Source organism: Phyllostomus hastatus, unplaced genomic scaffold (genome assembly GCF_019186645.2).
Source record: "Phyllostomus hastatus isolate PE091 unplaced genomic scaffold, TTU_PhHast_1.1 phas_scaffold_93, whole genome shotgun sequence".
NCBI classification, from domain to species: domain Eukaryota; kingdom Metazoa; phylum Chordata; class Mammalia; order Chiroptera; family Phyllostomidae; genus Phyllostomus; species Phyllostomus hastatus.
In genome coordinates this window covers 9,752,389-9,767,647 of record NW_025334042.1, presented here as the reverse complement: position 1 = coordinate 9,767,647, position 15,259 = coordinate 9,752,389, and the positions used below count along the sequence as shown (strand labels likewise).

The window sequence follows — 15,259 nt, the reverse complement described above, 5'->3', positions numbered from 1 at the left end:
TGTGTTTATCACCCTCTCCTCCCACTGGTATGATTATAATTATACATTTGCCTACCTACCTACCTACCTACCTATAATTTTTACCCGTATCACACCTGGAAGCTTTATGAGCTTTCTCTTGAATCACCATCACTGATTACCTTGTTGACACGTTTTAAAGAAGATAGCATTTTGAGGTGTCCGTAGGATGGTATTGCCTTCAGAATTCATTACAATCACATTCACTTCAAATGCTGCCACTCCGTCTTGTTTTCCAAGGCATGGGAAACCAACTTGAACAACTAAAGAAAAAGCAAGTATTGACAAACAGTTTATCTACTTTATTCCAGTTTTATAGAAATCTCAGTAAGAGAGATGAAGAACAAAGCAACAAAGCCCACATTTCATTATTTGACATTCTTGTACCTCCGTCAGAGTAGGGAGTGTATTTTGATCACCTGGGCATTCTCCACAGAACTGTACATGATGCTGGGTGGAGAAGGAATGAATTACCCTACCAACATGGAATTGGGGATATTTTGTTTGTAGTCTGTCTTGTACTATCTTGAAAATGTTTTCTATGAAAATTAAAGGTACAAATATGCAGCATAGATTAATTAATTAGGAGAAGAAACTTTGTGGGCCTCTTCATCAGCCTCTATACAATCCAAAAAACAGCTAAAAATCAACACTTCAGAATCCATTAAATAAAGCCTTATAAGCAATTTACCACTAGTTTATTTTTACTCTGTGCTTCAAAGTGACAAAATATGTTTTTTGGAAATAGTCTATAAATCAGACTAGAGTTTAGTCATTGGATTAAGTTAATGAAGTTAATATTTTCTCCTGCTATTTGTTAATATTAAGAAGTGTCCATATCTTGGGGATTTGGAAGACAGTTTGGTGTGATGAAATCATGTCATTCTAGCATTAAATCTAATAGTTTAGGTTCCTACAGAGGAGGCCACTGCTATTTTGTGAGTCTAGCAATCACTTGGGGTGTGTGTTTATTGACTTAGGAACTAACAATGCGATTGTACAGAGAAGGTGAGAAATCATGGAATACCATAAGTCATTGGGTGGGAATTGGCTCAAGTCATTGCCGAGAGGCTGGTTATGTAAATTTCTAAAATCTACTTGACTATAATAACATGTCTGCTGGGAATGATCTAGCTGACCCAATAGACTTTAGTTCTTCCTTACAAATAGGAAAAAGTATCGCTAATAGTTATACACATGAAATTTTGCTTCATTTTGTTTTTATATGGCAGGTAATAGTTACTGCCAAGTTTAGGAAAATTATGGCAAGCCAAGAAAAATCCTTTCCCTTTAGAGTTTTTATAAACCTTTCCTCTAGGTTTATAAGAAAAAATGAGCTGGAAATTTGTCTCCTCTTTTCCATAAGGCATTGCACACAAACTGGTCATACAGTCTTCTGAACGTGCTTTGGCAACCAAAAACTCCTCCCAAGGTTTTGGCATTGTCAGCGTTCATTACCATGCCAGTCTCAAAGTAACATGGATTTCCAGTTCTCCTGCATCTTAAGAGGTTGGCATTGCAAATAATCAATTACACGATGAAAAGGATATACAGATATTTTAACAGAAATAAGAAGAGAGAGAAAACCAAAGTTGTGTCTGAAGTTCCAAAGTAAAATAGTCTCCATTGAAAGCCTTCATTTAATGAAAGCTTATATATGAAAAAGCCAATTTACAAAACATGGAAATCCATTCTAGGGATTTCCATTTCAGGAGGAAGCAAATAATTTCTTTCCATTGTTAACTCTTATAACTTTTACTTTGTACAATTATAACATTTTATTTATCTTTCTCATGAATCTTTTTTGGTTTTCTTGATTATTTATTATTATTTTTAATTAAATTTATTGGGGTGACATTAGTTAACAAAATTATGCAGGTGTCAAATGTACATTTCTATGATACATCATCTGTATATTGCATTGTGTGCCTACCACCCAAAGTCAAATCTTCCGTCACCAGAAACTAGCTTTATGATTTTGGGCAATGGTTCCTTCAAGTCAAGCTTGCTCTCATAAATCTTTTGTATGGATGGGTAGGCCAGTAATTGCCCTGAGGTATAAAAAGATGGGAGAATCCGAAAGGATACCTAAAGATACAACATTTAGAATCTTACTCATCACATGTAATCACCCAAACTATTATGTTCCAGGTGTATCTTTTTCCTGGACCTTCACTTTGCAGCCCACTTAATTCTTTTAAAAAGGCTCATAAGTTTTATTTTAGCTTTCTGAATCTTGATATGAAAGGGTTTCTAAGTCAACTCGTTGTTTCTGTTTATCACACTGTCAAATTTCAAAACATATCTGGAATGCTAAATATCAAAAATCATGTTATATTTATATGTATAGGAAATGCAGTTAAGAATACTTACTAGTTTGTCCATATTTGCAGATGTGCTAAAAGCCAAACCATTTACAAATCTGGTTAAAGTATGACTGTGTGTTCACATGCTCTAGTCATCTGGGGGTGCTTCTGGAGAGTTTGGGGTGCTCACGTGAAAGTGTGTGATTTCCTAACATGGCCTTGAAGTTGGTCAAAGTAGTGAGATGCATAGAGAGTTTCCTGGCCTGTGGTTCTAGAAAATAAAGCTCTGAACAGTCCCAGGGAGAAAAACAAGGATACAAAATCCAACAGAAATGTCAAGGAGGAAAACATACCATAAGTAACTTTCTTTAGGGTTTTCAACATGAATTTCTCCCTCTAAATGGTTAAATAAAGTTTGAATCAAAACACAAAGGGCTAATCCATTCAATGAATATTTTTTAGGTGATTACCATGTGCCAGTCCCTGTTTTAAACACTGGGGATACTTTAGTGGAGAAGACAAATAAAAGCTGCTGCTCTTTTGGTGCTTATGTTTTAGTGATTTATTTTGAAGACATTTTGCGATAGTAAAATCTTTTAATCATTAAAAATTCTTTAAAATATTCACTTATTGATGGACACTTAGGTTGTTTCTATGGCCTGGCTACTGTAAATAGTGCTGTTATAAACACGTGGGTGCAGATATCTTTTTGAATTAGTGTTTTCATTTCCTTTGGATGTATTCCTGGGAGTCAAATTGCTGGATCATATGATAGTTCTACTTTTAATTTTTTGAGCAACCTCTATAAAGTTTTCCATAGTAGCTGTACCAATTTACAATTCCACTGATAATGCAGAAATGAGCTATTTTCTCCACATTCATGCCAGCATTTGTTATCACTTGTCTTTTGATAATAACCATTCTAATAGGCACGAGGGGATGTCTTATTGTGGTTTTAATGTGCATTTACCTAATGACTAGTGATGAGTATCTTTTCACGTACCTGTTGGCCTTTCACATATCTTCTTTGGAGAAATGTCTACTCAGGTCTTTTGCCCAGTTTTAAATTATTTTCCTTTTGCTATTGAGCTATATAGGTTTTTCATATATTTTGGATATTAACCCCTTATCAGATATATGGTTTGCAAAAGTTTATTCCTGTTTCATGGGTTCTCTTTTCACTTTGTTGATGGTTTCCTTTGCTGTGCAGAAGCTTTTTGGTTTGCTGTAGTCATACTTGTTTGTTATTTTATTGCTTGTGTTTTAGGTGTCAATCCAAAAAATTACTACCGAGACCCATGTCAAGGGGCTTTATTCCTGTGTTCTCTTCTAGGACTTTCATGGTAACAGGTTATACATTTTAAGTCTTTAATCCGTTTTGAGTTAATTTTTGTGAGTGGTACATATGTTAGGCTCATTTCAATAACTGACTTTTGTGAAAGCTTTGCTCTACCCAGATTAGATTCTGTTCAGTTCCCAAAGAAGTGGCACATGCCCACAGTGCCCTGATTCTTTGCACCTGCCCTGCTGTGTGGAGTGTTTTTTCTCCTCTTTTCTGTCCAGTGTTCTCCTACTCACCTGCCAAGATACAAATTAAACTGCACTTGTTCTCCATAGACTTTCTTAAGGCTATGCCATTTCCCTTATATTTAACAAATACCTCTCTCAATTATTGCATTAAAATATCATGATTTAATTAGGATTCTGCATCCTTTGCCAGACATGAGATTTTCAAGGCAAGGGCCATATCTTACTCAACTTTTTAAAATGATATTTTATTGATTAGGCTATCATAGTTGTCCCAGTTTTTCCCCTTTTCATTCCTCCACCCAGAACCCTCCTCTCCCTCAGGCAATCCCTACACCAATGTTCATGTCCATGGGTCATGCATATAAGTTCTTTGTCTGCTTCATTTCCTATACTCTACATCCTCATGGCTACCTTGTAATGACCTATTTGTATTTCTTAATCCCCTCATCTCTTCACACATTTTTTCCCATTCATTTCCCATTTAGCAACCATCAAAATGTTCTCTGTATCCATGATTCTGTCTCTGTTCTTCTTGTTTGTTTAGTTTGTTTTTTAGATTCAATTGTTGATAGGTATGTATTTTTTGCCATTTTATTATTGATAGTTTTGATCTTTTCTTCTTTAATAAGTTCCTTTAACAGTTCATATAATAATGATTTGGTGATGATGAACTCCTTTAGTTTTCTCTTATCTGGGAAGCTCTTTATCTGCCCTCCAATTCTAAATGATAGTTTGCTGGGTAGAGCAATCTTGGCTGTAGGTCCCTGATTTCCATGACTTTGAATATTTCTTGCTAATCCCTTTTGGCTTGCAAAGTTTCTTTTGAGAAATCAGCTGACAGTCTTATGGGAACCCTGTAGGTAACTGCTTTTGTCTTGCTGCTTTTAAGATTCTCTCTTTGTCTCTAACCTTTGGCATTTTTGATTATGATATGTCTTGGAGTGGGCCTCTTTGCATCTATCTTGTCTGGGACTCTTTGTGCTTTCTGGACTTGCATGTCTCTTTCCTTCACCAAATTAGGGAAGTTTCCTTTCATTATTTTTTCAGGTTGATTTTCAATTTCTTGCTCTTTCTCTTTTCCTCTGGCTCCCCTTTGATGCAAATGTTGGAATGCCTGAAGTTGTCCCAGAGGATGCTTATACTATCATCATTTGTGGGGGATTCTTTTTTCTTCTTGTTCTGATTGGTTGTTTTTTGCTTCCTTATGTTCCAAATCATTGATTTGATTCTTGGCTTCATCCACTCTACTGTTGTTTCCCTGTAAATTGTTCTTTATTTCAATTAGTGTATCCTTCATTTCTGACTGGATTTTTATGCTGCTGAGGTCCTCACTAAGTTCCTTGAGCATCCTTAAAACCAGTGTTTTGAACTCTGCATCTGATAGATTGCTTATGTCCATTTTGTTTAGCTCTTTTTCTGAAGTTTTAATCTATTCTTTTATTTGGACCATGTTTCTTTGTCTTCTTCTTTTGTCAGCCTCCCTGTGTTTGTTTCTATGTACTAGGTAGACCTGTCTTGGTAGCATGGCCTAATGTAATAGATGTCCTATAGTGGCACAGCTTCCCCCATCACCCAAGCTGGTACTTGAGGTGTGCCCTTCGTGTGGACTGAATACACCCTCTACTTATAGTTGAGCCTTGATTGCTGTTGGCAGGTCAATGGGAGGATTTACCCAGGCCAGTCAACTGTAAGGACTGGCTGTGATCACTGACCTCCAATCTCTGCCCTCTGTGGAGGATCAGTTGTGCACAAGCAAGGTGGTGGTACTCTGATGTGGTCCATACCTGTCCACTGGGTGTGCAGGCTCTGGGGTTCCCAGGTAGTGGAGGACAAGATCAGTCCCCACCTTTGTTCTGCCCAGGGCCACCCTGCCTGAGGTATAAACCAATCTGAGATGACAGCTATTTGTGCTGGGCCTAGAGATTCCCAGGTGAAGAAGCCAAACTGTGAATCTAGGCTGGCTGCTGCTAGTGCTTGACCTGGGGCCAAGCAATTAGCAAGATGTACTAGAGCTGGGGGATTACTGAGTCTAGCTGTTGCTTATTTGAAAAGATTTAGGAGGTTGTGAAGCATGGGCTAACAGTTTCATGTGCTCACAAGTTAGGTGGGATGGAGTCTCAGGGGATCTCCAGGGCAGGATGAATAGTGTTAGCCAGGTTGATGGAGTCTCAGATGTGGCTTCTGCCTGCTGGCTCTGGGGGGGGGGGGTAGGCTCAGAAAGGGACAAAGGCCTCTGCTGCCTTTCCATCAGAGAGAAAGCTGTCCCCCAGCTCGTGCCTTGATGCTGGACACTTCAGTGACTCCCTATATGCTACTGGGGCCTTTCAAGCTTCTACACCAGTGCTGGAGCTCAGAGGGAGTCAGTGTGAGTAAGTCCATGTGAGTATTTTAAGGTGTACTGCCTGGGACTCCAGAAGTTTCTTCTACTGCCTTAATCCCCACTGATTTTTGTATCTGGAAGTAATGGGAACTTATATTCTTGGCACCAGAATCTTGTGCTGGAGGAACTGGTGTGTGGCTGGGACTTCTCACTCCTGAGATATTCCTCCCGAATTTTTATCCACCACACATGGATGTGGGACTACCCCATTCTGCATATCTGCTCTTCCTACCAGTCTGGATTGATGTGGTTTCTTTAATTCCATAGTTGTCAGACTTCTATTCAACTTGACTTATGATGGTTCTGGGTGATGGTTTTTCTACATTTTAGTTGTAATTTTGATGTGGTTGTGTGAGGAGGTGAGCCATGCTTACCTATGCCACCATCTTGATCAGAAGTCCCTTCATTCATTTTTGTAATCTCAGCATCTAATATTTGTCTGTCACAACCTAGGCACTGACAGACACAAAGATATACCTTATGGGAGACATACCAGTACACCTTTATACACACACACACTTGCACATATATGCATATACATATACAGAAAGACAAAAATTCACCATAGTCAGTGGAAAATATAGAGAATAAAATATTAACAATGTATATTCACAAGAACACATATACAAAGGAAAAGGAACATTGAAGGCAGAAAAAGCATAGTTCTCGCTACTTCCAAGGACTAGTAGAAATGTGAAAGTTGTAATGTTATGCTTTGCAGCAATAAGTACATGAGTAGTGAGCTACTTTCACTAAAAGACATATGAAATTTGGCCAGATGCTATAGAATCCAGTGCAGTCTAGGTTGTATGCTTGAAACTGAGATAAATTAATACACTCAGAAAAACTAAAGCAGATTGAACATAAATCACATGGCATTCAAGTACACATTCATATGCAATTGATTGCATCTAAACAAACTCATATAAAGTAAATAACAAACATATTCTGATTAAATATGTCTTCCACACTGAGATGGGCATGTTGCTCATACATCGTTAGTCTCTGGTTACCCGAATCACTGCCCTTGCAAGGGAAAAGGGTGAGAAAGGTGGGAGAGAGCTCATTCTCAACACCACATAATTATACACTGCTCTGTGATTATGAATCATGCCACACAAACAGTCATCAGTGCTCCGAGCTGTGCTGACAGCCATTCATTCCCTCAGCAAACACTGAGCAGCTACTCTGAGCTTTAATTTCTGCTAAGACCTGGGTCACCAAGAAGATGATCAGCATTAGCATCTATTTTAAAGTTTCTAGACACTGGATTCCTGAAAGTCTTGATTGAGGAATACCACTGTTCTGTTGGATTCATGGTATGACAAGAGTGTTCAAAGAGGCAAAACCTTGGCTTTATGGAAATTTTATGTTTTTTGTTATCCAACTCAGTAATTTTACGGAACCACCCTGCAGTTTGTATTTCCTGTTTTTGTTCTCTACAGATGCCAGAAGGCAGGCACTTCATAACTGTTAAAGATCAAGAGTTTTCTTTTTCAATGTTTAGGCATATAAGGAGTCTGTCGGATAAAAGAATAGCTTAGCAGCTTGGGGGTATAAAATAGACCAAGAGAATAATGAACACTACCTGAATGCTTAGGACCATAGACACACTGATTTGGTTACTTTTTAATAATTCAAGGTACCCTCACTGCTCCTACTGTGGGGACTGAGCTAATGAGGCTAATGAATAACTGCCCTGCAATGGGCTGAAATTCCCATAAACTTCTTGCACCTGCATTTTTGCAAACAAATCCTACATCTGCCTCCAAAACCTGTGTGTGGGGTGGGGGGAGGAGTTGTACATGCAGAGTGTGTGTGAGTGTGTGTGCATGTGCATAAGTCACCTGGTCCCAGAGGCTTGTTCTTTTCCAGGTCACTTTGCCCAAAGCATCATCCATTTTTTCCCCTAAATTTTATTACTTGTAAAGATTCTAACTATTAGAACATGATATAGCTAAACATGATCTATTAAAATATTCTCAAATCATATGTTCAAAGTCTTTTTGTTTCAATATCCTAAAAAGCAGAATTTCAGTAAGCTTTTTTCACTACACACAAAAAATGAATAAAGCTTGGAAGAATTAAGACACAGGCATTAAATTAGAAATTCAAAAATTCAAGGCTGTGTAATGAATTTAATTATGGATTTTGTAGGCTACAGTGAGCTTGTATTCTTTCAATAATCAGAAAAAGACAAAGGGAACATGGCTCTGGCCAAGATGGAGTTGTAGATAGATGTGCTTTGCTTCCTTGCATAACCAAAAGGATAACTGAATTTAAAACAACCAGAACTTCCAGAAAAATAAAACTGTATAGAAGTACAAAAACCAAGAAGTTAAAGAAGAAACATTCATTCAGACTAGTAGGAGGGGTGGATACAGGAAGCTGGGGCAGAGAGGATGCTTGACAAGGTGGGTAGTGGCTGACCAGGTGGGCAAGTGGAGGCTGGTAGACTGGGTGGTCCCACATTCAGGTGTGGATAAACTAGGAGGAACAACTGGGGAGTGAGACAGACCGTGGCAACCCAGGGTTCCAGTGTCAGAAAAATAGTCTTAGAACCTCTGGCTGTAAAAATCTGTGGGGGTTGTGGTGGCAGGATAAACTCCCAGTCTCACAGAAGAGTCTTTTGGAGGAGCCCAAGAGAGCCTAGAACATACACAAGCCCACCTACAAGGGAATCAGTACTAGAAAGCTGCAATTTGCTTGTGGGAAGCCAGGGAAGTAACTGAAAGCAGGATGAGAGCCAAGCAACAGCATTGTTCCCTCTCTGACCCCTCCCTTACACAGAGTGCCACAGTGCAGCAAAGGGTGTTGTCCTGCCCTGGTGAATACCTAATTCTCTGTCTCTTACAATGTGACAGGTACACCAAGATAAAGAAATATGGCTCAAATGAAAGAACATACAAAAACTCCAGAAAACAACTACGTAACAAGGAGATAGCCAATTTATCAGATGACGAGTTCAAAACACTGGTAATTAGGATGTTCACAGAAATGACTGAGTATGGTCACAAAATAAACGAAGAAGTGAAGGCTACACAAAGAGAAATAAAGAAGAATATATGGGGAACCAACAGTGAAGGGAAGGAAACCAGAACTCAAATAAGTGATTTGGAACATAAGGAAGAAATAAACATTCAACCAGAACAGAATGAAGAAACAAGAATTCAAAAAAATGAGGAGAAGCATAGGAACTTTTGGGACAACTTTAAATGTTCCATCATTTGAATCATAGGGATACCAGAACAGAAGAGGAAGAGCAAGAAATGGAAAACTTATTTGAAAAAAATAATGAAGGAGAACTGCCCCAATCTGGCAAAGGAAATACACATGCAAGTCCAGGAAGCTCAGATAGTCCCAAAGAAGTTGGGCCCAAAGAAGAACACACTAAGGCACATCGTAATTACATTACTCAAGAAAACGATAAGGAGAGAATCTTAAAAGCAGCAAGAGAAAAGGGGAGAGTTATATACAAAGGAGTTCCCATAAGACTCACAGCTGATTGTTCAAAAGAAACCTTGCAGGCAAGAAGGGGATGGAAAGAAGTATTTGAGGTCATGAAAGGCAAGGACCTACATCCAAGATTATTGTATCTAGCAAAGCTACCATTTAGAATGGAAGGGCAGATAAAGTGCTTCCCAGATAAGGTAAAATTGAAGGAGTTCATCACCAAGCCCTTATTATATAAAATGTTAAAGGGATTTATCTAAAAAATAGAAGATGAGCAAAAATATGAACAATAAAATGACAACAAACTCACAACTATCAACAACTGGACCTATAAAAAACTAAGCAAACAATTAGAACAGGAACAGAATCACAGAAATTGTGATCACATGGAGGGTTTTCAGTGGGAAGGGGAGGAAAAGGATGGAGGAAAAGGAACAGGGAATAAGAAGTATAATTAGTAGGTATGGAAGAATAGTATAGGAAATGGAGAAGCCAAAGAACTTATATGTATGACCCATGGACATGAACTAAGGGAGAGAATGCTGAAGGGACAGGACACCCAGGGAAGAGGGAGATAAAGGGTAGAAAAAAATGGGATGACTGTAATTTCATAATCAATAAAATATAATTTTTTAAATCAAAATAAAAGACAAAGGGAAAGATTTTAAATATAAATGGAAATTGAAAGACATGTATTTGTTTTATCCCTGACAGTTTCTATTTTTTAAAGCAAAATATGTGATCAAGAAAAATTTTATTAAAAAATCATCTCTGACTAAAAAGGAACATGGCATGAGACATGTCACATGGCATCTGACATGTGACATGGCTGTATTCCAAGAACTTGGTGTCCAGAGTGCCTTTCTTGTCTCCAATATGTAGTAAAGCCCCAGCAATGCCATCTGAGTGGAAATACAATATCCATGTCTCTGGGATGGGATATCCAGGTCCCTGCGGCTACAAATCACAGGCAAGTGAATCTCCAGCACCCCAAGCCTCATTCATTCACATGGGCTTCCTAGAACCTCAAACTCATTTAGATTGAAAGCAGATCCTCTGGGAGGGCTGCTAGTCACAATGCAGCACTGGAATGACCCAAAAGAAACTCAAATTCACTCTTCCTGTCTACATCCACACAGGCACTTATGCCAGAAAATTAAGAAAACTGTGCTTATTCAGTCCCCAATTCTTACAATGCTGGAATGTGGCAGTGCTAGCGGTTGGAAGTAGTAGGTAACTGCAACCTGAAGATGGACTTTGTAAGCGTGCCTGATTTCCTGATTATTTCATAGATTTAAATTAGCTCCTAATGAGATCTTCATTTGACATCTGACAAAATTATTCTAATATTCCTCCAGAAGAATAAGAATAATTTTTTAAAAGGTTACACTATCAGTAATTTTTTAAAATATTATAGCATTACCAATATTACAATGTCAGAACAAACAATATGCTCTAAAACAACCCCTTATGTTAAAAGAAGTTAATATGAAATAAAGAACATATCTTGAATCAGTTCAACTTCTCAAATTGGTAACTTTGATGATTCATAAAAATAATTTGGGTTACAGCCTTATTTCATAATGTTGCCAAAATAAATTTTTGTAAAACCCTAGAATAGGAATTAATTTCCAACCATACAAATAATAAAAAAAAAATCTCAAGAGAAAAGATAGGTTTGACCACATAGAATTTAAAAGCCCCTGCAAATTCCACTTCTCTCAAAAAATAAATCGAAAAGAATTGCATTAAAGGGTAAATGTATAGGGAGCTTTGCAAATCAGTAAGAACAATATTATTTCAATATAAAAATTAGCATGGTACACAAACATTTTAAATTGTCTATTAGATAAAAGAAAATGTTCTACTTCAAAGGGAATTTTAAGAAGTCAGATTGAAAGAACACTGAGAAACCACTTTTCATTTTTAAAGCAGCAAAATAGTTCATGTGATTAATAGCCTGTGTTGATGAGGTGACGTAGAGTAAGCAGGCACTCTCCACGCTGTCAGCTAGGGAACAAATGGGTGCGAGCTTTGTGGACAGTAATTGCATTTTGGCAATTTGTTCTCAGAGCCTTTCAAAAAGTTCATAGTTCTGAGAATTTATTTTACCAAAATAATAATATGAGCACAAGATTTTGATACACACATTAATCAACAAGTATTTTCTCAATGCCTGCTGTGTGGGGCCCTGTGTTGACAGTTGTGTTGAATTAAAAAAAATAGAACTCCTGTCCAGTGACCATCTGTTACTTAGAAAGGATGTGTATTGTGATATTTTTAGATTCAAACCCTGAATACAATCTAAGTAACACAATAAAAGAATGAGTAAATAAATTATGGTATGTTCACAAAATGGAATACTGTAAGGGCATTAAAAATAACTTTTGGAAAAAACTCTGTGACACAGGAAAATGTTTATGTTAAAATGTTAAAAGCAAAAAAGTCGTGAAGAAAGGCCAAATATATAACTTTACCACAATTATGAAAAATATATGTTCATAGGAAAAGACTGGATGGAAATATTTGAACAGGTTGACATAAGTGATCTGTATTTTTCTAGAAGTCATAAAATCTGGGCTCCACTGCTTATTACCAATGTATGACTTTGAGAACGTCAGTTAAACGTCATAAACCTTAATTTTCTAATTGGTAAAATGGAGCTGTAATTCTGGCCTTGACTGCCTCCCAGAACTCAAAGTAGATCATGCATGAATGAGTACTTTGTAAACTAAAATCTCTAATTAAATATCACATACTATTATTTTCTTAGCAAAGAAAAATGATTAGACCTGAAAGAGTAAACCCCTTTCTTCCACTTTTTAAGGTGGAAAATTCCTATTTAATACAGTCATCTCCCTTTATTTGTCAGGCATATGTTCCAAGACCCCCAGTAGATGCCTGAAACCACAGAGTACTGAACCCTACATATACTCTCTCTTCCTATACATATGATAAGGTTTAATGTATAAATTAGGCATAGTAAGCAGATAACAACAATAAATATAGTAAAATAGAATAATCGTAATAATATAATAAAAATTGTGTAAACGTGGTCTCTGTCAAAGTATCTTACTGTACTATACTCACCTTTTTACTTAAAAGAAGCACTTTACACCTTCTCTTTGACACACCAGAATTGTCAGTATCACTACTCTTGTGTGTTGGGGCGCTTATTGAGTAAAGGGTTACTTGAACACACATACTGTGATAGATGATCTGATAACTGAGTGAGTGGGTGGCATATACAGTGTGGATATACTGGGCAAAGGAACGATTCATGTCGTGAGCTGAAGGGAGGGCACAGTGTGAGACTTCATCACACTACTCAGAAAAGTACACAATTTTAAATGTATGAATTGTTTATTTTTAGAATTTTCCATTTAACATTTTTGGACCATTTTGGTTCTGCAGTTATCTGTAGAGATGACCAGTTGTCCCAGGGTAACTGAAACCACAGAAAGTGAAATTCCAGATGTGGGGAGGCTACTGTACAATGCTCACTTTGGGGAAGTTTTTCTCGACAAAGCCCATTGACCCCCAGTCATGAACTTTGCCACATTTATGTGCACTATATTAATCCACACTCCCTGACGAAGTATCTCACCGGCAACTTTCTTTCTTTCTTTTTTTAATCTGGAATTATATGAATTGGGGCTGACTAGAGTTTTCCAGGAATTTATAAAACTCTTCACTCCCTTCCTAATCTTTTTTGTCCAAAGGATATAAAGACATAACAACTGAGCTGCCCTAAAATCAAGCCATCTCTTCAGGAGAGTATTCCATAATCCCTCTAATGGGTGACATCTGGATCTTAAATATTATTCTCGTCATCGTTACATTTTTGAGGGTAAACTTTTCTCTGAGGCAAAGACCACCCACCTGAGGCCTTGTGAGGCACTGTTCCCAGCAGTGGGACATTGACAGTTGGATCTGCCATGATGCCTTTGTCCAGAGAGCGCAAGGACAGGAATTCGTAGAAGTATTCTGCCTGCAACAAAAGGCATGGGTAGTCAGTCAGTACCATGGAAACCACAGAGAGTGAGAAGGCACTAATTCAACTCATCATCCCTTTGATGGGAGAGTGACATTTTTTACTATGGAAACTCTGGAGCACACGACATCTAAAATATTGTGTAGGTAGAATTCACTCTTCCGGATTTTAGAGCTCTAGAATTAGACTCTGTTTGGAGAGAAATAATCTTTTAAAAACATTAATAATATTAATCTAAAATGTCCTCAAGGTAAACTTTTAGCTTAAACAATATTATTTACTTGCCATCTCTTAAAAGGATTGAAAAAAATGCTCTGAAGGAAACAAGTGGTATCAAAATAATCAGCTAGCCCTTAGAAAATTCATCTCAGCTTCATGGGTAATTCTTTAATTTTTTTTCAAATTGGCAATGTGCCTTTTTGGAAAACTGTAATAATAAGGAATAATGAAAGCAGAAATCTATTGGCAAGAGAAGATATTAAAGTCCAAAATTGAATGATATTGTTGTTGCCATTTTTCAGTGCTATCCACTCTAAGAGGTTTCTATTTAAGATCACAACTAAAATATGGAGAGAAAAGTCTAAAAATGCAAAATGCACCACCATCATACGACAACAAGCCATCAATCTCTACACTGTAAACATTTTCATTTTCCCTCTAAGTCTAGTTGAAAAAATGGTTCCCGCTACTTAAACAACCACGAAATATGGGAAGTAGTGATGTATAATCTCACTGCAGAGCTTTATCTTTGATTCTTAACTGATTCCCAACTGGGTTATTAAAAGAGTTTAAAGTCCAAAATTTAATGATATTGTTGTTGCCATTTTTCAGTGCTATCCACTCTAAGAGGTTTCTATTGGAGTAGAAACAACATTTTTCAGTGCTATCCACTCTAAGAGGTTTCTATTGGAGTAGAAACAATAGGTTCTTACTTTGGAATATAAAACAATCAATATATAGGGCAGCTGCTAAAATGAGAATTAGACAAGTTGACTGGTTCTGCAGTTGTCTGTAGAGATAACCAGAATATGGATGGGTTAATAAATGAAATTAATTATGTAAACATGAGCTAGAAGGAGATTAAAAAGGAATATGGCTTTTTTATATGCAGTATAAAATTTATTTTCCAAAGTAGATGATATTGAGATACATAGTTGACATCCACTCAGTTTTCTGCTTTAAAGGATGGTATCAAATGGGTTAGGATCATCCTCATATGAGGATGATAATGTGAAGGGGTGATCTCAGTTGCTATCGGGACATTGTCTACACTGGCAGGGAAGTGAAAAACACTTCCTGGTTTCACTGGGCCAAAAGGAGTGGCTTCATTGACCAAATTCTCACTGCAGCCCCTTCTTTGCATTGTGGCAGTGCTTCCAGAAGACCACTCTGAAAGGTTCCCTAGAAGGGTAAGAGTTTCATGAATTGATTTTTCAAATGTGTTCATTAGGAGGGCTCTAAGGATAAAGGGCCATAAAGCAGTCAATTCTTCCTCTGTCTAAGGCAAGGCAGAAGACTGCAAGAAGTCTGATGAAGAGTGTAGTCAGAAAGGTAATTCAACTTGGAATGAACTCCTTC

The 15,259-nt window shown here is 37.4% G+C and overlaps 1 protein-coding gene across 1 annotated transcript in view; it reads right to left on the bottom strand.

Annotated features, from left to right (window-relative positions):
- The window catches only part of WIF1 (WNT inhibitory factor 1), a 73,404-nt gene that overhangs the window by 17,220 nt on the left and 40,925 nt on the right, over positions 1 to 15,259 (bottom strand). Inside the window, exons 3-4 of the mRNA XM_045829574.1 lie at positions 13,570 to 13,678; positions 141 to 281 (exon numbers count right to left, since the gene is read on the bottom strand). Of these exons, the coding sequence (XP_045685530.1) occupies positions 141 to 281; positions 13,570 to 13,678 (250 nt within the window). The remainder of the gene's footprint in view (positions 1 to 140; positions 282 to 13,569; positions 13,679 to 15,259) is intronic.